We start from the raw sequence: 26,633 nt of genomic DNA, 5'->3' as shown, positions 1-26,633 counted from the left end.
ATACTTTTTAATTCAGCTTAAAATATGTTTTCTTTCTTAAATTCCAAATCTGAGGACTGCCTTTAGAGGAAAGAAAACTGGGCTGCAACAGACTTGTTTCCTGTGATGGTCCTTTCTCAAACGTTTGGTTGGAGGACCCCTTTTCAAATGGATTAGTTATCATGCGCCCCCCCCCCCACATCGGAATTATAATATAATAAACTTTTTGCATATGTAGATTTCTGAATGTAAACTTCATTAGTGTTGTGTTAAAGGGACTGGCATGAAATTTTTCCAGGGCAGTCCGATTACACTGAGCATTGATGTGATTGGTGATGTTAAAACTTTCATCTTCCCCCTCAGCTGAAAGACAACCTGACAGGCTCAGCAACATGCCTGTTGAACGCTTCACTGCATTACACCTCCCTGCTCTTCCTGGAGTGGGATTAGGTTTAGTAGCTCCTGTTGAAAACACTGTCACTGTTTCAGGTGTAACCCCCCACCATATGCCTACTAACTGCACAGCAGCTGAGTGTTGCAGGGTTTTTTCTCCCCCTCTGCTGTTTATTGGTCTATGTGCACTAAAATATCACTGTCACACTGCCTGGTGTGAGGCATTTCTGCCATTGCCAGTAACTGATCCGTGCCACCACAGCAACAGGTCACGTTCACATTATTTTGTGAACCCCCAAAGTCTCTACAGAATCCAAGGGGTCCACAGACCCCAGCTTGAGAACCACTGCCTTAACCAATTGAGGAAACAAGAGAAGTGCTTATTCCTTTGTACCCAAACGATGGGCGATGCATTCCAATATGAGAAAAAATAGATGCATTGGGGGGAGTTTTATGCTGGCTGCTGGGGTCTCCATGTCTGGGGTAATCGACACTGAGATCCCTGCGTCACCTCTTGTATGGAAGGCCCACTGAATTTAGTGCCAATCAGGCACTTAACTGGACAGCGGTTAGCCTTCCATAGGATTTAGGACCCTGTTGCCGGAAGTCCGGCCTTGTAGAGGTGCTGGCCAATCGTTGGCTGGCAGCTGCAGTGCCATCGTGGACGCTGTGGCTGCTGTTGTAGCTGCAGCGACCAGACACAGGGATGGCACTGGAACCAGGCTTTGGGTAGGTCTGGGTTGGGGAGGGGGTATGGCAGCAAGGGCGGGGTGGGTGGTGGTTGGTGTGTGGCCACTCAGTGGGCCCACCCATTCCCAATACCAGGTCCCTCGTTCAGGCACTACATGCCTTTGTACAAGGACCCTCCTCCCTGCAGCTGGGAACCAGCCCACACGGTTCTTCATACCGTGCTTCCTGTGAGACAACAGGGTCAACCACCGCAAGGGTAATTATGGCCTGCATCAGGAACAGGCTCTTAATTGGGGTTAATTATGCAGTTAAGGGCCTCAATTGGCAGTGGGTCAGAAAGGCCATTCACAGACCTTCCTGCCCTGGACTAAATTTTGGCGGAGGTGGGATGGTGGTGGGGTCCCGCCCCCTCATCCACCCGATTTTTATGCTCTCCAAAACCACCGTGGAGGAAGAGTATAAAATTCCAACCATTATGTTCTCCATAGTGGTAATATTATAAGTGTCTACCCTGAGGCACAATGTGGCTTTCGTGCAGAGAGATCGACTGTTGACATGCTGTTCTCCCTTCATCAGATACAGGAGAAATGCCGCGAACAACAGATGCCCCTCTACATTGCTTTCATTGATCTCACCAAAGCCTTTGACCTCGTCAGCAGACGTGGTCTCTTCAGACTACTAGAAAAGTTTGGATGTCCCCCAAAGCTACTAAGTATCATCACCTCATTCCATGACAATATGAAAGGCACAATTCAACATGGTGGCTCCTCATCAGACCCCTTTCCTATCCTGAGTGGCATGAAACAGGGCTGTGTTTTCGCACCCACACTTTTTGGGATTTTCTTCTCCCTGCTGCTTTCACATGCGTTCAAGTCTTCTGAAGAAGGAATTTTCCTCCACACAAGGTCAGGGGGCAGGTTGTTCAACCTTGCCCGTCTAAGAGCGAAGTCCAAAGTACGGAAAGTCCTCATCAGGGAACTCCTCTTTGCTGACGATGCTGCTTTAACATCTCACACTGAAGAGTGTCTGCAGAGTCTCATCGACAGGTTTGCGGCTGCCTGCAATGAATTTGGCCTAACCATCAGCCTCAATAAAATGAACATCATGGGGCAGGACGTCAGAAATGCTCCATCCATCAATATTGGCGACCACGCTCTGGAAGTGGTTCAAGAGTTCACCTGCCTAGGCTCAACTATCACCAGTAACCTGTCCCTCGATGCAGAAATCAAGAAGCGCATGGGAAAGGCTTCCACTGCTATGTCCAGACTGGCCGCGAGAGTGTGGGAAAATGGCGCACTGACAAAAGTCCGAGTGTATCAAGTCTGTGTCCTCAGTACCTTGCTCTATGGCAGCGAGACCTGGACAATGTATGTCAGCCAAGAGCGACGTCTCAATTCATTCCATCTTCACTGCCTCCGGAGAATACTTGGCATCAGGTGGCAGGACTATATCTCCAACACAGAAGTCCTCGAGGCGGCCAACACCCCCAGCTTATACACACTACTGAGTCAGCGGCGCTTGAGATGGCTTGGCCATGTGAGCCGCATGGAAGATGGCAGGATCCCCAAAGACACATTGTACAGCGAGCTCGCCACTGGTATCAGACCCACCGGCCGTCCATGTCTCCGCTTTAAAGACATCTGCAAACGCGACATGAAGTCCTGTGACATTGATCACAAGTCGTGGGAGTCAGTTGCCAGCATTCGCCAGAGCTGGCGGGCAGCCTTAAAGGCGGGGCTAAAGTGTGGCGAGTCGAAGAGACTTAGCAGTTGGCAGGAAAAAAGACAGAGGCTCAAGGGGAGAGCCAACTGTGTAACAGCCCTGACAAACAAATTTTTCTGCAGCACCTGTGGAAGAGCCTGTCACTCTAGAATTGGCCTTTATAGCCACTCCAGGCGCTGCTCCACACACCACTGACCACTTCCAGGCGCTTACCCATTGTCTCTCGAGATAAGGAGGCCAAAGAAGAAGAAGAAGATAAGAGTAAGGTCAAAGTTAAAAAATTATAAGTACAAATCCTGATGTAGAGATTCTCTTTTCCAGCAATGACTTTTATAAAAATAATTTGTTTTTCTAATGAATATTATGTACATTTGACTGTATTTTAGTGGTCTTCAAAATCAATATTGGTACTTGCGGAAATTTTATCTTCAAGTGTCAGTTTGACTCGGTTGGTCACACTATTTCCTCTGAGTCAGAAAGTAACAGGTTCAAGCTGCACTTCAGTTTGAGCTAATCATGTATGCTGATACACTAATGACGTTCACAGGAAATGCTATGCTTTGGATAAGACATGAACCGCGGACCCCTTGCTAGTTCAGGAGTATATTAAAGGCCACTAATTCCAATTTCTGACCAACATTGCTTTCATCAACTGGCCACCCAAAAACAGATTAGCTGGTCATTCACTTCATTGTCTTTTGTGGGATCTAGCTGTATGCAAAATTGCAGCTGAACCTGTCTTCATGAAAGTCACTGTATGTTAAAATAGTAGTATGTGAAGCAGTTTGAAATGTTGCAAGGCACTGTTTAAATGCATGTGTTCTTCCTTGCATTTGTGTGTGTCAATAAATTGGTATAATCCTCATCTTTTTTCCCTGAAAAGTTGCACATATTTGTTCTGCAGTGTTCATGTCAGTATTACATAGATGTGTTTTAACCATGTGGTGCACTCGAGAGTTATAAATACTGCCCAAATATAACCTTGAGCCATCCTGCTTGCCATTTTTTGTTGTTGTTACATATTCATATTACTCTCTGCATTTTAATTAGGGTGGAGGAATAACTTTGGAATATAAAATTACAATGTCTAATGGGAAAAATTTGTGGAGAAGACATTTTTCTGCAAACCAGATCGGTAAGGACGTTCAGCCTCATTTTTAGTTTGTTAGTGGAAATGATCAGACTAAACTAACAGTACTCATTACCCTTTCTTTTACAGGCATACTTGAAGTGCACATACTTTCAGTATTGTTATTCGTAATTGCTCTTGGAGTTTGCATTTGTTTTGCTCGTAAGTAATGTGCTGTGATAGGTTAAGGTCCCTTGTGTAACTTTATGGCGAGAACATTTTAAACAAAGCTTATTAAAACTTTCAGCTTTTTTTATTTATAGGTTATTTGAAGAAAAGACACTTGCTGCATTCTAGTTATCAGATGTTAATGGTCTCTATAGGAGCAGAAGGTGAGATAATAACATGTAGATCAGTAAAGTTTTATCACCTTAATTATGTTATTGTGGACAACACAATCAATATCATAACTATTAATATATGCATTTACTGCTTCTATGTTTGCTGTAGCTATTTAATCCTTTTCCTATAATAAAAGGCACCTAACATTTCTGACTTCGCAAATTGTAGTAAAAAAATACATGACTAGAATGTAACGCGATGTTGGTAGAAAGTGCTAACAGACAATTCAACCATGTTTAGTATTATCCTGAGATACCAACTCCTCCAAAAAAGGACTTTAAAAAAGTTAGTGAAAGTGAGGAGTCATGTCTGATTTTTTTTTTTTTTTGCTTAAATCCTTGTTAGCAGTTATTAATGAGGAATTTGTACAGCTTTTCTTAGCTGCCATGTAAAGTCAAAAAAGTGAATATTTAACAGACCTGGAGTTAATGGGGTCAGTCCTGGTGTCCCAGCTTGAAACAAGAGGGAGGTGCTGGGGCTGCCAAGAGAAGTCAGTGGTGGACCTATTCCATTTTTTGAGTGTCCCTCGTTTACATGGTTTAGGTGAGCTGCCAGCAGGAATTGTACTCCAGGGCCTGCATCAACTTAAAGGGAAGTTTTCTTTTATGTCCAGGAAGATGTCTGGAAGTAAAAGAAAGTTCCAGCATAGCATGCAGGAGTGTGGATGAAGCTGTGGAGATACGGGTTGAGAAAATATTAGAGATGAGATAGTCAATCTTCCTCTTGGATGGCTGGCAGTTGCCAAAGCAGGTTGATGAATAGGTATAGCAAGAAGTGGCGTGACAAGTGAAATGAGTTGCATTCTCTCCAGGCTCTGGCTGACATGTAGTAAGCAATTTAATGATGTTACCATGAGGTCAAGGTAAGACTCCTTTGCCTTTGCACAATCAGCCTTTTCTTTCCATTGCTGTTCATAAGTCAGCAGGGAAGACTTTACCGCACTTCCTACTTGACTTCACACCCTGCTACGGCCCTCACTTGCTGCTTCTGCCTGTCATCATTCACGCTATGGTAAACTATTTCATACATTGCAGAGGTTGAAAGCAGTTCCTTGTTTACATGCTTGCACACAATAGAGATGCAGTCAGCACTGGAGAAGGTCATGCCATTTTACCAACACTGAACATTAATCGAGTGATATCCTTTGCGATTCATGGATGTGCTAAAGGCTGTAGTGATCTTGACAGGACTATAACAGTTACTAAAAGGTCATTAAGTAACTGCTAATGTCACCATACATACAAGCTCTGAGCAGCTTACCAGAGCATAGCAGAGGATCTCATAAATAGTGTTTGAAATGGTCACCTTATAACTTCTATCACACATGGTTAGTGGGGAAGAGTAGAATTTTTTTTGCTTATTCATTTATGGTAAAGGTGATGCTAAGCCACCTTCTAGAACCAATGCAGGCTGTGTGGTGTAGAGAGTCCCAGGATTTTGACCCAGTGACGATGAAGGAATGACTATATATTTTCAAGTCAGGATGGTGTGTGACTTGGAGGGGAACTTTCATGTAATGGTGTTCCCATGTGCCTGCTGTCCTTCTAGGTGGTAGAGGTCATGGGTTTGAATGGTGCAGTTGAAGGAGCCTTGGCAAGTTGCTGCAGTGCATCTTGTAGATGGTACACACTGCAGCCACATTGCACCTGTGGTATTAGTCATGTGGTAAGGTTATGAAATTGCATCTGCATTGTAATGACATCATGGAACCCAGATTTGTAAATATTCCTGAGACTTCTGCCTGTTTGCGAGTGGAGGTGTGGCTCTTGCAAGTTATTCCAATCACCCCTCATCCCTGCTGTAAGAAATCAAGCAAGTTCAGTAACTAGTGCAAACTGGGTGGGAGGAATTGGCATTCCATTCTTAACCCACTACCTCCAAGAGCAAATGAGCAGTAAGGAGACCAAAGTTGCTTTCATAGTTTTGAAGTCTGATGAAAAATTTTGAACTATGACCACAGCAGCAAGCAGGTGAATAGTATAGAGAATTTACCTGCCCAAGGGTATCGGGAGATATATTGCTTTGGAGGAATGGCTGTTTGGGATTGCAGAGGGGAAAGAGTCACAATTCCATCAGGAACTCACCAAGCCAGCAGATGTGGCACATCATAATTAGCTACATGGTTATAGTTAAGGGCATTGCATGGAGAGGGTTAGGCTCATCAGGTAAGCTGTGATTGAGCTGTGCTATGTGGATTACAAATGTCTCCAGGAATAGCCAACCATCTACCATTTACCACTGCTAGTGATAATCACCATTACTTTCAACTTTGTATTATGGGCAGTCAGAGGGCACTACAGAAGTCTGCCGATTTGTTTGAACAACCGAGATACTTTTCGTAATGAATGAATGAGACTGCAACATATGTTAAAGGAGAGTTAATGAATACTTGTGTATGTTTTTAGTGTGTTTTGCTGTGATGTTTATCCCATGTGCATCATAAATCTCCATCTTGGTTGTCTGTGCTGTACTACTAAATGCTGCTGTAGGTGAGGAAAGGGTTCTGGTGGATGGCTACAAAACCAACTGCAAGGAATACAGAAGGTCTGGTATCTGTACATGTGTCTAGCTATGAGGGAGCTGGATCAGTTTCAAGGGCCTCCTTACGGCACTGTGGTTGTTTTCAGAGGGGGTACCTAATCTCACTTATGCAGCCCCATGTGATGGCTTTACTGTTGACAAATGGCAATTGGCTGTTTATGTAGTGTATCATGCATGACGTTACTTGCTGATCTATGTAAGTATAGAACAGTAGGTAACACTAAACTGGTTGTCTGTAATAATTCTCCAAGCTAGTTGATGCCACCTGTGACTGCATCTTGGATCTAGGACCTCTGCCTCAATTGCAGCAATGGGAAAACTCATGAAAGATGCTCTTGCTGTGTCTTTCACTTGGGTAACTGCAAATGCTACCATGTGCTCAATGGCAGAGCTCTGTGCAAACAATATTTCTCCATGATATCACACATGAAATATTGCTGTGAATATTTGGGTATTTTTGCCTATTTAAAGTTTAATTTGAAAAATATGTAAATACAGAAATTTTGTGTGGCAGATTCTTCTCCACAAGCACAGCAGGGTAGGCTGTGAACATAGGTGTTTGACTTTTTTATCAGTCACATTGAGAATATGTCTATATCAGCAATGCTGGTGGTGTTTGAAAATGACAGTAGTGGATGGAAAAGTGTATATCTGAAAGTGCAAAATTTGTACAAATTGTTTTCTTATCTTTCTAGTTCTCGGCCATTTCTTCCTATGCATTCACTTTGGCATTTATGCATTGAATGGTGTAGGTTGTGAATCAGTCAAAATAATTGGTAAGCAATGTTAATATTTTAGTTACAGTATGATTACAACTTTGTCAATGAGCTAGGAATCTATTCGGTAAACATTACAATGATATTTCAATACTAATCATTGGCACAGCATTACAATTGTAACAAAATAGCTAGCTTTAAAAGTGTATTGTGCAATATTTAGTGTACAAATGCATAACACATTTGTGTAGTGTTCCTTTGTCCACTAATTTGTAAGACAACCCTTATTTCGTATCGATTTACTTAAAACGATTAACAAATCAGTTAAAATAACTTTCTGGGAACGTCATACAGATATGCTGAGCATTCCTCTGCAATCTTCCTTTGTGCATGTTCTGCCATTTCTGCAAACTTTGTGCTAGTTTTTAATGTATCCATTTTTGTTTTTTTGCAATTTATTTTTTTAGGCAGGTTGTTGCTTGTAATTAGCTACTTGCTACTTGTTCCAATGCTGCTTCTGATGAGCCATGGATTTACAATTACAAGGTGGAAATCTTTCAAATATAATTTAGCAGAGTTTCTGTGGCTGAGTTGCAAAGTCATATAAAAAATATTTTAAAGATACTAAAAATATAGAGCTTTCACTCCACTTGATGTGACTACATTATCTGCATGAGAATTATTTCCTGCCATCAGTGGGTAGTCTCATATTACACACAAGACTTCCATTCCACTCCCACATGCACAAGTTCCATCACAGATAGTGATGGAAATACACATTGGATTAAATTAACCACAAAGATGGTGAAAAGCAAAATGGTCCAAAATTTGAAGTTCTTCTTTAAAACACAAACCGACATCACTGTGATATCCATTTAGCTAGGTGACTGACTGGTGTATTATGTTTGAAGTAATGCTATTGAACTAAGTGAATTCATAGGCTAGCAGCCAGGCAGGTGTACATTATATTTTAGACCAGTGACCTTGAGACCTTGGAGGCGGGCGGGTGGAGGGGTGGGGTGGGGCAGGGGGGTGGGGAATGGTCTGGTGATCGTTCACAAGCATTGCTTCTGCCACAACTCTTGTGATTTGTGCTGAGAATGGGTCAGTGCCAAATTAGACTGGATGATTCTACTTGGGGGAAAAGGGGATAGAAGTAGTCCGATTTAGTTGAAAGCTGACACTTGATTCAGAATTTTAAGAAATCGGAGAGAATTGCTAAAACAGCTGGTAATCAGGCACAGTGTGCTACAAGAAGCACTGCAGGGTAAAGGCCGGCTCGGGTCTGCAAATGAAACCTGACCCGAGCCCGACAGAACAACATCCGACCCGGCCCGAGTCCTTTCATTTTTTCTTGACCATCAGTTAACCTACCTTCCTTTTCACTTTTCACTTTGTTGCTTATCTGCACAAGCTTAAAATAACTGTAACAAAACCAACTTTCAAGTCCAAAAAGTATATTAACAGTGGAGCCACTTACCGGAGGTGGTGATGGAGCGTGTCTGTCCCGGCCCAACCTGACTCTAGCCCGAATGCCGGACCCGGAAGTGCGACCTGACGGGACCCGAACCCGAACCCGTTACATATCGTTGGGCCCCGTTGAGTTTGGGTCGGGTAGCCAGCCTTTACTGCAGGGGCAGATGCATCTCCACTGGTCTTAGGACAGAGTGCAGTGGAGTCATTTTGTTTAAGTTAAGTAAGCACAAGGGTTTATTTCTAGGGGGATAGAATTGAAAAGTAGATAAGTTGTGCTAAGATTGTATTGTATCTTGGTTAGACCACACATGGAGTATGGTGTGCAGTTCTGTTTGCTATGTTCTAAAAATTATATAGAGGCACTGGAGAGGCTGCAAAAAAGATTTACAAGGATGACACCAGAACTGCAACGTTATACCTATCAGGAAAGGATGAACAGGCAGGGTCTTTTTTTTAAAAAAAAGAGAAGGCTGAGGGGGCTGACCTAATAGAGGTTTTAAAATTATGAAATGTTTTGATAGAGTAGACACAGAGAGAGTGTTTCCATTTGTAGGGAAGAGAAAAACTAGAGGCCATTGGTATGACAGTCTCCAAGGAATCAAATATTGAGTTCAGAAGAAACTTCTTTACCCAGAGAGTGGTGAGAATGTGGAACTCGCTACTATAGGGAGTAGTTGAGACCAATAGATCAGGGTTGTCTAACCTTTTCGCATGGGGATGGGCGGGTGGGGGGGGGGGGGCAATCACATTACAATTTTTGTCTTGCATCATAGTGGGCCGGTGAGATAATTTCAGAAAGGTAAAGGCATTCAAAATGTATCTTGCTATTAATCAAAACAATAACAAATGTACATTTTTGTGAAAAAACTTTAACTGAGAAGATTAATTTATTGAATGACTTTCACTTCACTATATTGGACATTGATTTAGTGAGATACTTGACATTTTTTCTGCTTGCACAAGTAGTCACTGTTTGCCTGCACACTTCTTGTAGCGATATGCAGTATTCCGGATAGATGCCCATCTGTCAGGAGTGATCTTGTTCACTCTCTCCTTCTCTCGCTCTCTGCCCTCTCGTCCCCCGCCTGTCCTATCTGCGCCCTCTCATCCCTCCTGCCCTCTGCTGTGTCTCTGTCTTCCACCCCCGACATTTGCAGGGAGCAGGAGCGCTCAGCACTGCAGGTTTGTGCTTCTTCAGTTTTTTTTAAAAGATCGCAATTCAGTTTCACAACTAATTGGTGGTGACATCGGGAACAGCAGCTTCCCAACTTCAGACAGATTTGGGCTTTTTTAAAAGCCCGCCAGACAACTCCAAATCTGTCCAAAGTTGGGAAACCGCTGTTCCTGCTCTCATGCAGCAGCGGTCAACTGTGAAACTGTCTTGCAACTTTTTAAAAAAGCCAGTCTGCAAGAAGAAGACAAATTGAAATTTCTCATCTCCTGTCACGCACCCCTGGCAAGGATGAGGAACGGCCCGAGTACAATTTACATCCGAGGGCCGGATCCTGGCCTGCGGACCATGTATTGGACAACCCTGGTATAGGTGCATTTAAGGAGAAGCTAAATAAGCATATGAGGGAGAAGGGAAGAGGGTTATGCCGAGAGAGTTAGATGAGAAAGGATGGGAGGAGGCTTGATGAAGCATAAATGTCATTATGGACTGGTTGTAGTGAATGTCGTGTATATTCTACGTGAAACCACTCGCTGAAGTGGAGTAGTGTAACATGTCCTCTCCTTTACAAGACAATTTACTCATGCTGGGGTAGTTCTAATTGTTTTGATTCCATCATCTGCATTAAACACTCTAAAAAGTCGTTTGTAGTACCTGTTACATGCAGGATCATCTTGGTACATTGGCTGAACTACATCCCTGAACTAATATCTCACAAAAATATTACATATTGCACCATTATTACATCTCCATTTCCCAGGAGACCTCTGATTTGAATTAATCATTTAGTCGATAGGAGCAATTTTTCCTGTGGATATGTGCACCCTAAATAATGGGTTAAACTGTTCAAAATTAATTTATAGGAGCCTTATCCCTGCCATAGACTTTCACCCCATCTGTCCAGGTTAGATTTGAACTGAGGTCCCAGTGTTGTAACTTATTGTGCCACTCAGTCTGTTAGAAAACTTGTGTTAGGAAAAGGCACTGCAGATGTAGGTCAACAAAATAGCAATAAGAATTTACTACATTACCAAGAACTACATTCAAACAAATACTGTGGACGTTGCTTGAGACCAACTGTTTATGTAATCTTTTTTCTGAGACCAGGACCAAAATTCATCATTCTAGCGCCGTGACTGTCTGTCTGTTGGTGGCCACCTTTGCACTTATGTACTCCTGGTTCTTCATTGATGAGAAACATGTAAGTTTGTAAAGAATGAGTTTTGAAATTATTCTGTGCAATCTTAACATAAGGATGCTTAATGCGTTCCGATAAAGTTCCTTTGTCCATTGTTTTGGCAGAATTGTTGATCCGATTCTGTTAAAATACTTACACATTAGGCATTCAAAACGTCAATCTTTTGGAATTAGCCCAAAAATACAATATCCAATTCATTTTAAGTCCATAGCGAAATAAATATTTGTTATTTTAACATATGAACATACGGACATACGAATTAGGAGCAAGAGTAGGCCACTCGGCCTTCGAGCCTGCTCCGCCATTCAATAAGTTCATGGCTGAACTGATTAATCCACATTTCCACCTACCCCTGATAACCTTCCACCCCATTGCTTATCAAGAATCTAACTACCTCTGCCTTAAAAATATTCAAAGACTCTGTTTCCACCGCCTTTTGAGGATGAGAATTCCAAAGACTCATGACCCTCTGAGAGAAAAACAATTCTCCTCATCTCGGTCTTAAATGGGCGACCCCTTATTTTTAAACAGTGACCCCTAGTTCTAGATTCTCCCACAAGGGGAAACATCCTTTCCACATCCACCCTGTCAAGACCCCTCAAGATCTTATATGTATCAATCAAGTCACCTTTTATTCTTTGAAATTCCAGCAGACACAAGCCTAGCCTGTCCAATCTTTCCTCGTACGACAGCCCACCCATTCCAGGTATTAATCTAGTAAATCTTCTCTGTACTGCCTCCAACGCATTTACAACCTTCCTTAAATAAGGAGACCAGTACTATACACAGTACTCCAGATGTGGTCTCACCAATGCCCTGTATAGCTGAAGCATAACCTCCCTACTTTTGTATTCAATTCCCTTTGCGATAAATGATAACATTCTATTAGCTTTCCTAATTACCTGCTGTATCTGCAAACTAACCTTTTGCGATTCATACACGAGAACACCCAGATCCCTCTGCATCTCAGAGCTGTGCAATCTCTCGCCATTTAGATAATTTGCTTCTTTTTTATTCTTCCTGCCAAAGTGGACAATTTCACACTTTCCCACATTATACTCCATTTGCCAGGTCTTTGCCCACTCACTTAACCTATCTATATCCCTTTGTAGCCCTCTTATGTTCCCTTCACAAGTTATTTTCCTACCTATCTTTGTGTCATCTGCAAATTTAGCAACCATACCTTCGGTCCCTTCATCTAAGTCATTTATATAAATTGTAAAAAGTTGAAGCCCCAGCACAGATCCCTGTGGCACACCACTCGTTATATCTTGCCAACCAGAAAATGACCCATTTATGCCTACTCTGTTTCCTGTTAGCTAGCCAATTTTCTATCCATGCCGATATGTTACCCCCTACACCATGAGTTTTTATTTTCCGCAATAACCTTTGATGTGGCACCTTATCAAATGCCTTCTGGAAATCTAAGTACAATATTCTTTATTCAAAATACATGTAACTCCCTCAAAGAACTCCAATAAAATGGTTCATCATGCTTTCCCTTTCACAAAACCATGCTGACTCTGCATGATTACCTTGAATTTTTCTAAATGCCCTGCTATACTGTCTTTAATAATAGCTTCTATCATTTTCCCCAAGACAGATGTTAAGCTAACTGGCCTGTAGTTTCCTGCTTTCCGTCTCCCTCCCTTTTTGAATAAAGGAGTTACATTCGCTATTTTCCAATCTAACGGAACCTTCCCCGAATCTAGGTAATTTCAACTTCTTTTAACACCCTAGGATGAAGTCCATCAGGACCCGGGGCCTTGTCAGCCCGCAGCTCCAACAATTTGTTCAGTACCACTTCCCTGGTGATTGTAATGTTCTTGAGTTCCTCCCTCCCTTCCATTTCCTGACTTACAGCTCATACTGGGATGTTACTTGTATCCTCAATAGTGAAGACCGATGCAAAATATCTGTTCAATTCATCTGCCATCTCCTTATTATCCATTATTAATTCCCCAGACTCACTTTCTATAGGACCAACACTCACTTTTTTAATTCTTTTTAAAATATCTGTAGAAACTCTTACTATCAGTCTTTGTATTTCTGGCTAGCTTTCTCTCGTACTCTAATTTTACCTTTCTTATCAATCTTTTAGTCATTCTTTGCTGTTTTTTATATTCTGTCCAATCTTCTGACCTGCCTCCCATCTTTGTGCAATTATCGCCATTTTCTTTAAGTTTGATACTATTTTTAACTGTTTTAGTTAACCACGGATGGCGGGTCCCACCCTTGGAATTTTTCTTTTTCATTGAAATGTAACTATTCTGTGTATTCTGAAATATCCCCTTAAATGTCTGCCACTGCATCTCTTAAGGGATGACCTATCCCTTAACCTAATTTGCCAGTTCACTTAAGCTAGCTCTGCTTTCATGCCCTCATAATTGTCTTTATTTAAGTTTAAAATACTAGTCTGGACCCACTCTTCTCTCACTCAACTGAATGTAAAATTCAATTATATTATGATTGCTGCTACCTAGGGGCGCCTTAACTATGAGGTCTTAATTAAACCTATCTCATTGCACAATACCAGGTCTAGTATAGCCTGCTCTCTGGTTGGTTCCAGAACGTATTGCTCCAAGAAATCATCCCAAAACATTATATGTACTTCTCATCGAGGCTACCTCTGCCCATCTGATTTTTCCAGTCTTTTTCAGTAGGATAAAATCCCCCATAATTATTGCTGTACCTTTCTGACAAGCTGCCATTATTTCTTACTTTATACCCGGTCCTACAGTGTTGTTAATGTTAGGTGGCCTGTACACCACTCCTTGCCTTTATGATTTCTCATCTCTACCCAAACTGCTTCTACATCCTGGTCTCCTGAACTTAGGTCATCCCTCTCTATTGTGCTAATACCATCATTAATTAACAGAGCTACCCCTCCACCTTTTCCTAGCTTCCTGTCCTTCCTAAATGCCATCTACCCATCAATATTCAGGTCCCAATCTATGTCGTCCTGCAGCCATGTCTCTATAATGGCTATCAGATCTTACTTGTTTATTTCTATTTGCGTTCTCAGTTCATCTGTTTTGTATCAAATGCTATGTGCATTCAGATACAGAGCCTTTAGTTTTGTCCTTTTATTATTTTTGTAACTTCTAGCCTTATCTGTTGATTTACTCTTAGATTTGTACGCTCTGTCCCTTCCTATCACGGTCTGTTTAAATTTAGAAGGTTAAGGGATGATCTGATCGAAGTCTTCAAGATATTACCAGGAAAAGACAGGCTAGATAAAGATAACTATTTCCACTAGTTGGAGATTCTAGAACTAGGGGACATAGTCCAAAAATTAGGGCCAGACCGTTCAGGAGAGATGTTAGGAAGTACTTCTTCACGCAAAGAGGTTTGGAACTCTCTCCCACAAACAGCAGTTGAAGCTAGAACAGTTGTTAATTTTAAATCTGAGATAGATAGATTTTTGTTAAGCAAAGATATTAAGGGAAATGGGCCAAAGGCAGGTCTATGGAGTTAGGCCGCGGATCAGCCATGATCTCATTGAATGGCAGGACAGGCTCGTGGGGCTATGTTCCTAATACCTTTCTCTCTGGCCTTGTCTCTACTCCTTGATTTCCCATATCTTCCCAAATTTGATCCCTTGCCCCACTATTCAGTTTAAAGCCTTCTCTACTTCCCTAGTTATGCGGCTCGCTAGAACACCGGCCCCAGCACGGTTCAGGTGTAGACCATCCCAACAGTACAGCCACCACTTTCCCCAGTACTGGTGCCAGTGCTCCATGAACCGGAACCCACTTCTACCACACCAGTTTTTGAGCCACGCATTAATTTCTTTAATCTTATTTGCCCTATGCCAATTTGCATGTGGCTCAGGTAATAATCCAGAGATTATTACCTTTGAGGTTCTGCTTCTTAATTTGGCGCCTAGTTCCTCATACTGACTATGCAGAACCTCTTTCCTTGTCCTGCCTATGTCGTTAGTACCTACATGGACTACAACGACTGGATCACCCCCCCCCCCACCCACCCTCCCCTCCAGTGTAAATTCCCCTCCAACCCTGAGCAGATGTCCCAAACCATGGCACCGGGCAGGCAACACAGCCTTCTGGACTCTCGCTCTTTGCTGCAGAGAACAGTGTTAATCCCCCTAACTATACTGTCCCCTACTACCACTACATTCCTTTTTCCTCCCTCTACTTGAATGGCTTCCTGTACCATGGTGCCATGGTCAGGTTGCTGATCCACACTGCAGCCCCACTCTCATCCAAACAAGCTGAAAGAACCACAAACCTGTTGGACAATCGCAAAGGCTGAGGCTCCTGCACTCCTGTCCTCTGGGTCCCCTTACTTGCCTCAGCTGCAGCCACACTCTCCTGTCCTTGACCACTGACCAAATCAGAAGACCCTATCCTAAGGGGTGTGACCGCCTCCTGGTACAAAATGTCCAGGTAACTTTGCCCCTCCCTGTTGTATCACAGTGTCTGCAGCTCAGACTCTAGTTCAATGACTCTGAGCTGAAGCTCTTTGAGCCGCAAACACTTAGGGCAGACGTGTTTGCCCTGGATCACACTGGCATCCAGGAGCTCCCACATGCTGCAGCCGTGACACATCACCTGTCCTGCCATCCTTAATGTGTTTTAATTGACTACTTAATTATTTTATTCAATTATTTATTTTATTTTCCTTTTTTTATATATGTTATTATGCTTACCACTAGTTCCTTTTACTATTTTAAACGTTAGGATTAGAATGGACCTTAATCACTGACCAGATACTCACCAAACAGGTAGCTTCTTCCCAAATCAATCACCTACCTGCTTGCCTGAGATGTTTGATACTAGGTTTGATTTTCAATTAAATTAAAAGCATACCTGTATAATCACCCCGGCAGCTCTTTGTTGCCCTGCTCTCTTTATACTTTTAATAACTGTGTAATTTAGAAGTAATTAAGAGTGCCAAGCCTGCTATATTTTTAGCACTCTATGAACTGCTTTGCCTATGCTGGGATGAGGGAGCAGTACCACAGGACATGCGCGATGCCAATATCATCACCCTCTATAAGAACAAGGGTGACCGCGGTAGCAGCAGCAACTACCGTGGAATCTCCCTGCTCAGCATAGTGGGGAAAGTCTGCTCGAGTCGCTTTAAACCGGCTCCAGAAGCTGGCTGAGCGTGTCTACCCTGAGGCACAGTGCGCCGTTTGAGCAGAGAGATCCACCAGTGACATGCTGTTCTCCCTTCGCCAGCTACAGGAGAAGTGCCGCGAACAACAGATGTCCCTCTACGTTGCTTTCATTGATCTCACCAAAGCCTTTGACCTCGTCAGCAGACGTGGTCTCTTCAGACTACTAGGAAAGATCGGATGTCCACCAAAGCTACTAAGTATCACCTCATTCCATGACAATATGAAAGGCACAATTCAGCATAGCGGCGCCACATCAGACCCCTTTCCTATCCTGAGTGGCGTGAAACAGGGCTGTGTTCTTGCACCTACACTGTTTGGGATCTTCTCCCTGCTGCTCTCACATGCGTTCAAGTCTTCAGAAGAAGGAATTTTCCTCCACACAAGATCAGGTGGCAGGTTGTTCAACCTTGCCCGTCGAAGAGCTAAGACCAAAGTACGGAAAGTCCTCATCAGGGAACTCCTCTTTGCTGATGATGCTGCATTAACATCTCACACAGAAGAGTGTCTTCAGAGACTCATCAACAGGATTGCGGCTGCCGACAACAAATTTGGTCTAACCATCAGCCTCAAGAAAACGAACAACATGGGACAGGACGTCAGAAATGCTCCATCCATCAATATCGGCGACCACGCTCTGGAAGTGGTTCAAGAGTTTACCTACCTAGGTTCAACTATCACCAGTAACCCCTCTCTCTATGCAGAAATCAATAAGCGGATGGGAAAGGCTTCCACTGCTATGTCCAGACTGGCCAAGAGAGTGTGGGAAAATGGCGCACTGACACGGAACAGTAAAGTCCAAGTGTATCAAGCCTGTGTCCTCAGTACCTTGCTCTATGGCAGCAAGGCCTGGACAACGTATGTCAGCCAAGAGTGACGTCTCAATTCATTCCATCTTTGCTGCCTCCGGACAATCCTTGGAATCAGGTGGCAGGACCGTATCTCCAATGCAGAAGTCCTCGAGGCGGCCAACATCCCCAGCATATACACCCTACTGAGCCAGCGGCGCTTGTGATGGCTTGGCCATGTGAGCCGCATGGAAGATGGCAGGATCCCCAAGGACACGTTGTATAGCGAGCTCGTCACTGGTATTAGACCCACCGACCGTCCATGTCTCCGCTTTAAAGGTGTCTGCAAACGCAACATGAAGTCCTGTGTCATTGATCACAAGTCGTGTGAGTCATTTGCCAGTGATCACCAGAGCTGGCGGGCAGCCATAAAGGCGGGGCTAAAGTGTGGCGCGTCGAAGAGACTTAGCAGTTGGCAGGAAAAAAGACAGAAGCACATGGAGAGAGCCAACTGTGTAACAGCCCCGACAACCAATTTTATCTGCAGCACCTGTGGAAGAGTCGGTCACTCTGGAATTGGCCTTTATAGCCACTCCAGGCACTGCTTCACAAACCACTGACCACCTCCAAGCACTTACCCATTGTCTCTCGAGACAAGGAGGCCAAAGAAGAAGAATTTAGAAGTTAGATTATCTGCAGATTATTGGAATGAAATATTTTCCTTCCCTTTCCCAAGCCATTGACTCATCTTTGTGTTATGATTCTACTAACATTAACCATCCTTCAATACCCCATTGAAGTGGCCATTCTTAAGGGAATGGTAGCATAATGGTAATGTTACTTGACTAGTAATTAGAGGACCAGACTAATGATCTGGAGACATGATTTCAAATCCCAACATGACAGCTGGTGTGAATTTGATTTCAATTAATTAAATAAATCTGGAATAAAAAGCTAGTATTAGTAATGATGGTCATGAAACCACCAGATTGTCATAAAAAAACTCATCTGTTCTTACCCAATCTGACTCCAGACCCACAGCAATGTGGTTGACTCATAACTGCCCTCTGAAATGGCCTCGCAAGCCGCTTCGTCATACCAAACTGTAACAGAAGGGTTAGATAAGAATATAACCAGATGGACCACCTGTCATTGACCTAAGCACTGTAAATGAGGCACACCCTGCCCAGTCAATCCTGCAAAGTCCTCCTACTAGGGGACTTGCGTCAAAATTGAGAAAGCTGTCCCACAGGCTCATCAAGCAACAGCCTGACATAATCATCATCGCTGAATTTTTTTTTATTTATTCATGGGATGTGGGCGTCGCTGGCTAGGCCAGCATTTATTGCCCAGCCCTAATTGCCCTCGAGAAGGTGGTGGTGAGCTGCCTTCTTGAACTGCTGCCGTCCATGTGGGGTAGGTACACCCACAGTGCTGTTAGGGAGGGAGTTCCAGGATTTTGACCTTACAGACAATGTCGCAGACACCTCCATCACTATCCCTGGGTCTGTCCTCTCCCCTGGCAGAACAGACCCATCTGAAGTGCCAGCACAGTATACAATCTGGAGTGAGTTGTCCTGGAAGTCCTCAACATTTACCCCAGACGCCATGAAATCTCATGGCATCAGGCAAAATGCGGGCAAGGAAACTTCCTGCTAATTATCACCTACTGCCCTCCCTCACCTGATGAACCATGCTAAATACCACTTGGAAGAAGCACTTGGTACCAAGGGCACAGAACGTACTCTGGTTAGGCAACTTCAATGTGAATCACTTGTTAACACCTCTACTCAGCTAGCTGTCTGAGTGCTGAAGGACGTATCTGCCGGACTAGGCCTGCAGCAGGTGGTGAGAGAACCAAGAAGAGGTAAAAACCCATTTAACCTCACCCTCACCAATTTACCTCTCGCAGATGCATCTGTCCATGACCGTGTTGGTAGGAGTGACCATAGCACCTAGTGGAGACTAAGTACTGTCTTCACACTGAGGACAACATCCATTGTATTATGGCTCTACCACTGTGCTAAATGGGATCAATTCAGAACAGATCTAGCAGTTCAAAACTGGGCATCCATGAGGCGCTTTGGACCATCAGCAGCAGCAGAATCTGTACAACCACAATCTGTAACTTCATAGCTCAGCATATCCCTCACTCTACCATTACCATCAACCAGGGGACCAACCCTGTTTCAATGAGGAGTACATAAGATCATAAGAAATGGGAAAAAGAGTAGACCATACGGTTGCTGAAGCCTGCTCTGCCATCCAATGCGATGAAGGCTGATCTTCTGCCTCAACTCCACTTTCCTGCCCACTCCCCATATCCCTTGATTCCCTGCGAGACCAAAAATCTGTTTATCCCAGCCTTAAATGTATTCAACAATGGGGCATCCACAACCCTCCGCAGTAGAGAATTCTAAAAATTCACAACCCTTTGTGTGAAGAAGTACCTCCTTGTCTCAGTCTTAAATGATAGACTCCTTATCATGCATCTGTGCCCCTGTGTTCTAGATTCCTCAGCCAGGATAAATGATGTCTGTGTCTACCAGTCAAGCCCCTTCAGAATCTTGCATGTTTCCTCATTCTTCTAAAATGCAGAGACTATAGGCCCAATTTACTCAGCCTCTCATCATAGGACAACTCTCTCATACCAGGAACCAATCTAATGAACCTTTGCTGTACCACCTCCAATGCCAGTATATCCTTCCATATGGACACCAAAACTCCACACAGTGCTCCAGGTGTGGTCTCACCAAAGCCTTGTACAATTGTAGAAACACTTTCTTATTCCTGTACTCCAATCCCCTTGTAATAAAGGCCAACATGCCATTTGTCATTCTGATCGCTTGTTCCTGCATGCTAACTTTCTGTGTCCTTGTACAAGTACAGCCAAGTCTCTCAATGTCAACATTTAGACGTTTCATGCCTTAAAAAAAAAAAAAATTGCTTTTTTGTTCTAGCTATCAAAGTGAATACCCTCTCACTTCTCCACATTATACTCCATTTTGCACCTCATTGCCCACTTAACCTCTTTGTGTCCTCCTCACAGCTTACATTCCCACCTAACTTTGTATCAGCAGCAAATTTAGATACATTGCTCAGTCCCTTCATCTAAGTTATTCATATAGATTGCAAGTAGCTGAGGCCCCAGCACTGATCCTTATGGCACTCTTCTAGTTACAGCCTGCCAACTTGAAAATGCTCCGTTTTTCCCTACTCTCTGCTTCCTGTCCGTTGACAAGTCCTCTCACCATGCTAATATATTACCTCGACTCCATGAGCCCTTGTCTTGCGTATTAATCTTTTGTGTGGCACCTTATTGAATACCTTTTGGAAATCCATCTATACTACATTCACTGGCTCTTTTTTATCTACCCTACTAGTTACATCCTCAAAAAACTCAAATACAGTACAAGCTTTGTTATCCAGCACTTTACCAACCGGCGTGCTCCATTATCCGGAATTTCCGCGCTTTTAAGGTTGCCGTCTGCAGTTAGAAATGCTATCTTGCCTTGCTGACTGGTTCCCCATTCACTATAATGTGATTCTTGGTCCCTGCAGCCAAAAATGTTTTGCTCCAAAGTTCCGCATCCGATCTCCCCCGCAGATGGCTCGTCAGAAAGAGTGGACTCTCCCGTGTACTATATTGGTGCACCAACCCCGAAGGCCCCCATTGCTGACCCCGGGTACCCTTCACTCTCGCAGCAATAACTTCAGGGTGGAAGGTCTGATCTCCACCTGTCTTGCTAAGTACAACTTTTGATTAACTGGAACTTTTGCTTATCTGGCACCCCTCAGGTCTTGCACATGCCGGATAACAAAGCTTTTACTGTAAAATTGTCAAACACAATTTCCCTTTTGGAAAACCAATCATGACTTTGTCTGATCATACTATGATTTTCTAATTGCATTATTAAGACTTCCTTAATAATAGATTCCAGCATTTGATTGATAACTGATGTCAGGCTGATTGGCCTGTAGTTCCTAGTTTTCCCTCTCTCTCCTTTCCTGAATAGTGGAGTTACATTTGCTACATTCCAATCCGCTGGGACCGTTGTGGAATCTAGGGAATTTTGGAATAAGTAGTGCATCTACCATCTCTGCAGCTACCTCTTTTAGAACCCTTGGATGTAGGCCATCAGGTTCTGGGGATTTGTCGGCTTTTAGTCCTTTAAGTTTCTCCAATACTTTTTCTTCACTGATATTAACAACCTTACATTCCTCACTTTTATTAGCCCCTTGGTTACTCTCTATTTCTGGTATGTAATTTGTGTCTTCTGCTGTGAAGACGGTGCAAAATATTTGTTCAATGTCTCTGCCATTTCCTCATTCCCCATGATAATTTCTCCTGTCTCTGTCTCTAAGGCGCCAGTGCTTACTTTAGCTACACTCTTTTTTATTGTAAAAGCTGTTGCAATTTGTTTTTATATTCCTAGCTACTATAGTCTCATTCCATTTTTCCCCATTTTTTATCAACATTTTGCTCCCCCTTTTCTGGTTTCAAAAACACTCCCAATCCTCAGTCTTAATATTCTTTGCAACATGTTACAGCCACTTGGTGAGGGGTGTGGGTGGTCCCCACTGCTCAACTCCCAATTGACCGCAACAAGTGTTTTTGTTCGAAGGGATTTTCCGCATTTGTGTTTTATTTGTCAAATAGACAGTAACAGGTTTTCTTGTAAGTTTGAAATGGAAGAATGATTATTTGTTTAGCAATATTAATTATCCCGAAATTGTCACAACCACACCCACACACTCATTCGCGTACGCACGCACACACACACACGCAAAGAGACAAACAGAGAGATAAAGGGTTACGTGGTTTGAAGTGAGGTAAGTTTTCAGGGTTCACAGTAAACCTGTTGAATCTTTTCTCTTTAAAGCTGTAGGCCTGGGCTGTTTGTAGATTTCTCGGTTGAAATTTCAACCTGAAGACAGAGGATTACTTTCAATTCTCTGCACAAGTTGAAGTGTAGAACTCACAGCAGGGCATCTTCTTTTGGCTTGTTGGATTTTTCTCCCAGCTCTCAGTGGACAGGCCTTCATGATGTTTGTCGTTTGTGTGTGTGTCTCTCTTTCTCTCGAGCTACTTTTGAGATCAAAATGGTCTCGAGTCTTGTCTCTATTGGGAGACAGATATTCCTGCCTGTAGTGACTGACAATGGCCCAGGATCAACATCACACCTTTTTTTCAGAAGAACCCATTCAATTCAAAAATGTCTCTTGATGGGTTCTGGATGGGTGTAATTTACAGCTCTTAGCTTCGAATATATCCTTTTGTCCTTGCGAGACAGTAAGACGGTTTGAATATACAGTTTGACCTTCGGTGGCCATTTTCAAAGCACATTTTCCACTTTTTAAAGGAAAAGTCCATTTTAATAACTCTTCAATTTGAGTTCTGTATTTTCAATAGCTGCACTTTGCTTGAGCGTGACAAACATTGTAAGCCTCCTCTTTTAATCTAATACTACCCTTAACTTCCCTAGTGAATCACAGATTGACCTTTCTTGCTAAGTTTGTTTTTTAATGGAATGTATTTTTGCTCAACATTTTAAATGATTTCTTTAAATGTTTCTCACTGTTTTGTTTATCCAATTACCTTTAGCGAGCTCTCTCCTCATACCTATGTGTTGGCTTTTTTAATGTTCTAGATTCTTGTTTGGGGCTGGAGTATGCCGTTTTCAAACTTATTATGGAATAGTATAGGAGAGCATGCTAGGAGCAGCACATGGCATACCTGAAAATTAGGTGCCAACATGGTGAAGCTACAACACAGGACTGCATGCAGCATGCATGCTAAACAATGGAAGCAGCATGCTATAGATAGAGCTAAGTGATCACACAATCAATGGATCCGATCAAAGCTCTGCAGTCCTTCCACATCCCGTTATGAATGGTGCAGGACAATTAAACAACTAACCAAAGGAGGAGGCTCCCCAAACCTCTCCATCCTCAATGATGGGGGAGCCCAGCACATGAGTACAAAGAATGGATAAGCCATCTTGGCCCCCTTACGAAGTCCTCAGCGTCACATATACCAATCTTCAGCCCATTCAATTCATTCCACGTGCTATCAAGAAGTGGCTGAAGGCATCGGATACAGCAAAGGCTACGGGCCCTGACAACATCCCGGCACTTGTACAGAAGACTTGTGCTCCAGAACTAGCCGCGCCCCGAGCCAAGCTGCTCCAGTGTACTACGACACTGACAACGACCTCATGATGTGGAAAATTGACCAGGTATGTCCTGTCCACAAAAAGCAGGACAAATGTAATCCACCCAATTACAACCCCATCAGCTACTCTCAATCATCAGCAAAGTGATGGAAGGTGTCGTCAACAGTGCTGCTAAGCGGCACTGAGCCATCAATAAGTTGCTCACCAATGATCCGTTTGGGTTCCGCCAGGACCACACGGCTCCAAACCTCATTACAGCCTTGGTCCAAACATGGACAAAAGAACTGAATTCCAGAGGTGAAGGTGAGGTGAAAGTGATTGCCCTTGACATTAAGGCAGCATTCGACAGTGTGGCATCAAGAAGCCCTAGCACAATTGAAGTCAATGGGAATTGGGAGGGGGGTGGAGGGGAACTCTCCACTGGTTGGAGCCATACCTAGCAGAAAGGAAGATGGTTGTGTATATTGGAGGCCAATCATTTCAACCTCAGGACATTGCTGCAGGAATTCTTCAGAGAAGTACCCTGGGCCCAACCATGGTCAGTTGCCTCATCAATGACCTTCTCTCCAACATAAGGTGAGGAGTGGGGATGTTTGTGGATGATTGCACAGTGCTCAGTACCATTTCCAATTCTTCAGATACTGAAGTGCTCTGTGCCTGCATACAGCAAGACCTGGACAACATTCAGGCTTGGGCTGATAAGTGACAATTAACATTCGTGCCACACTAGTGCCAGGCAATGACCATCTCCAATAAAAGAACTTCCAACCATCTCCCCTTGATGTTCAATGGCAATACCGTCGCCAAATCCTGCACCTTCGACATCCTGGGGCTACTGTTGACCAACTTAAGTGGACCAGCCATATAAATACTGTGGCTTCAAGAGCAGGTCAGAGGCTGGGGGTTCTGCAGCAAGTAACTCCCCTGACTCCCCAACGCCTGTCCACCATCTTCAAGTCACAAGTCAGGAGTGTGATGGAATACTCTCCACTTGCCTGTATGAGCACAGCTCCAACAGCACTCAAGAAGCTCGACACCGCCCAGGATAAAGCAACCCTCTTGATTGGCACCCGTTCCACCACTTTAAACATTCGCTGTCGTCAGCGCAGGAGCTCCATGACAGCAGTGTGTACCATCTACAAGATGCACTGCAGCAATTCGCTGACGTTCCTTTGGCAGCACCTTCCAAACTCACTACCTCTACCACCTAAAGAACAAGGGCAGCAGATGCATGGGAACACTACCACCTGCAAGTTCCTCCAAGTCACACACCATCCTGACTTACAAAGTAAGTAAATTACAGCACAGGAACAGGCCCTTCGGCCCTCCAAGCCTACGCCGATCCAAATCCTCCATCTAAACATGTCGCCTATTTTCTAAGGGTCTGTATCTCTTTACTTCCTGCCCATTCATGTATCTGTCTAGATACATCTTAAAAGACGCTATCGTGCCTGCGTCTACCACCTCCGCTGGTAATGCGTTCCATGCACCCACCACCCTCTGCGTAAAGAACTTTCCACGCATATCCCCCCTAAACTTTTCCCCTTTCACTTTGAACTCGTGTCCCCTTGTAATTGAATCCCCCACTCTGGGGGAAAAGCTTCTTGCTATCCCCCCTGTCTATACCTCTCATGATTTTGTACACCTCAATCAGGTCCCCCCTCAACCTCCGTCTTTCTAATGAAAATAATCCTAATCTACTCAACCTCTCTTCATAGCTAGTGCCCTCCATACCAGGCAACATCCTGGTGAACCTCCTCTGCACCCTCTCCAAAGCATCACATCCTTTTGGTAATGTGGCGACCAGAACTGCACGCAGTATTCCAAATGTGGCCGAACCAAAGTCCTATACAACTGTAACATGACCTGCCAACTCTTGTACTCAATACCCCGTCCGATGAAGGAAAGCATGCCGTATGCCTTCTGACCACTCTATTGACCTGCGTTGCTACCTTCAGGGAACAATGGACCTGAACACCCAAATCTCTCTGTACATCAATTTTCCCAGGACTTTTCCATTTACTGTATAGTTCACTCTTGAATTGGATCTTCCAAAATGCATCACCTCGCATTTGCCCTGATTGAACTCCATCTGCCATTTCTCTGCCCAACTCTCCAGTCTATCTATATTCTGCTGTATTCTCTGACAGTCCCCTTCACTATCTGCTACTCCACCAATCTTAGTGTCGTCTGCAAACTTGCTAATCAGACCACCTATACTTTCCTCCAAATCATTTATGTATATCACAAACAACAGTGGTCCCAGCACGGATCCCTGTGGAACACCACTGGTCACACGTCTCCATTTTGAGAAACTCCCTTCCACTGCTACTCTCTGTCTCCTGTTGCCCAGCCAGTTCTTTATCCATCTAGCTAGTACACCTTGGACCCCATGCGCCTTCACTTTCTCCATCAGCCTACCATGGAAACCTTATCAAACGCCTTACTGAAGTCCATGTATATGACATCTACAGCCCTTCCCTCATCAATCAACTTTGTCACTTCCTCAAAGAATTCTATTAAGTTGGTAAGACATGACCTTCCCTGCACAAAACCATGTTGCCGATCACTGATAAGCCCATTTTCTTCCAAATGGGAATAGATCCTATCCCTCAGTATCTTCTCCAGCAGCTTCCCTACCACTGACGTCAGGCTCACCGGTCTATAATTACCTGGATTTTCCCTGCTACCCTTCTTAAGCAAGGGGACAACATTAGCAGTTCTCCAGTCCTCCGGGACCTCACCCGTGTTTAAGGATGTTGCAAAGATATCTGTTAAGGCCCCAACTATTTCCTCTCTCGCTTCCCACAGTAACCTGGGATAGATCCCATCCGGACCTGGGGACTTGTCCACCTTAATGCCTTTTAGAATACCCAACACTTCCTCCCTCCTTATGCCGACTTGACCTAGAGTAATCAAACATCTGTCCCTAACCTCAACATCCGTCATGTCCCTCTCCTTGGTGAATACCGATGCAAAGTACTCGTTTAGAATCTCACCCACTTTTTCTGACTCCACGCATAACTTTCCTCTTTGTCCTTTAGTGGGCCAATCCTTTCTCTAGTTACCCTCTTGCTCCTTATATATGAATAAAAGGCTTTGGGATTTTCCTTAACCCTGTTTGCTAAAGATATTTTATGACCCCTTTTAGCCCTCTTAATTCCTCGTA

At 43.7% G+C, this 26,633-nt stretch overlaps 1 protein-coding gene across 1 annotated transcript in view; it reads left to right on the top strand.

Moving 5' to 3' along the window:
- LOC137374942 (transmembrane protein 145-like) overlaps positions 1-26,633 on the top strand; it is an 83,028-nt gene that overhangs the window by 40,340 nt on the left and 16,055 nt on the right. Inside the window, exons 3-6 of the mRNA XM_068041555.1 lie at positions 3,835-3,919; positions 4,004-4,075; positions 4,177-4,245; positions 7,492-7,572. Of these exons, the coding sequence (XP_067897656.1) occupies positions 3,868-3,919; positions 4,004-4,075; positions 4,177-4,245; positions 7,492-7,572 (274 nt within the window). The 5' untranslated portion in view covers positions 3,835-3,867. The remainder of the gene's footprint in view (positions 1-3,834; positions 3,920-4,003; positions 4,076-4,176; positions 4,246-7,491; positions 7,573-26,633) is intronic.

The sequence above is a fragment of the Heterodontus francisci genome, chromosome 11 (genome assembly GCF_036365525.1).
Source record: "Heterodontus francisci isolate sHetFra1 chromosome 11, sHetFra1.hap1, whole genome shotgun sequence".
Taxonomy (NCBI): domain Eukaryota; kingdom Metazoa; phylum Chordata; class Chondrichthyes; order Heterodontiformes; family Heterodontidae; genus Heterodontus; species Heterodontus francisci.
This window is presented reverse-complemented; position numbering and strand designations above follow the sequence as displayed.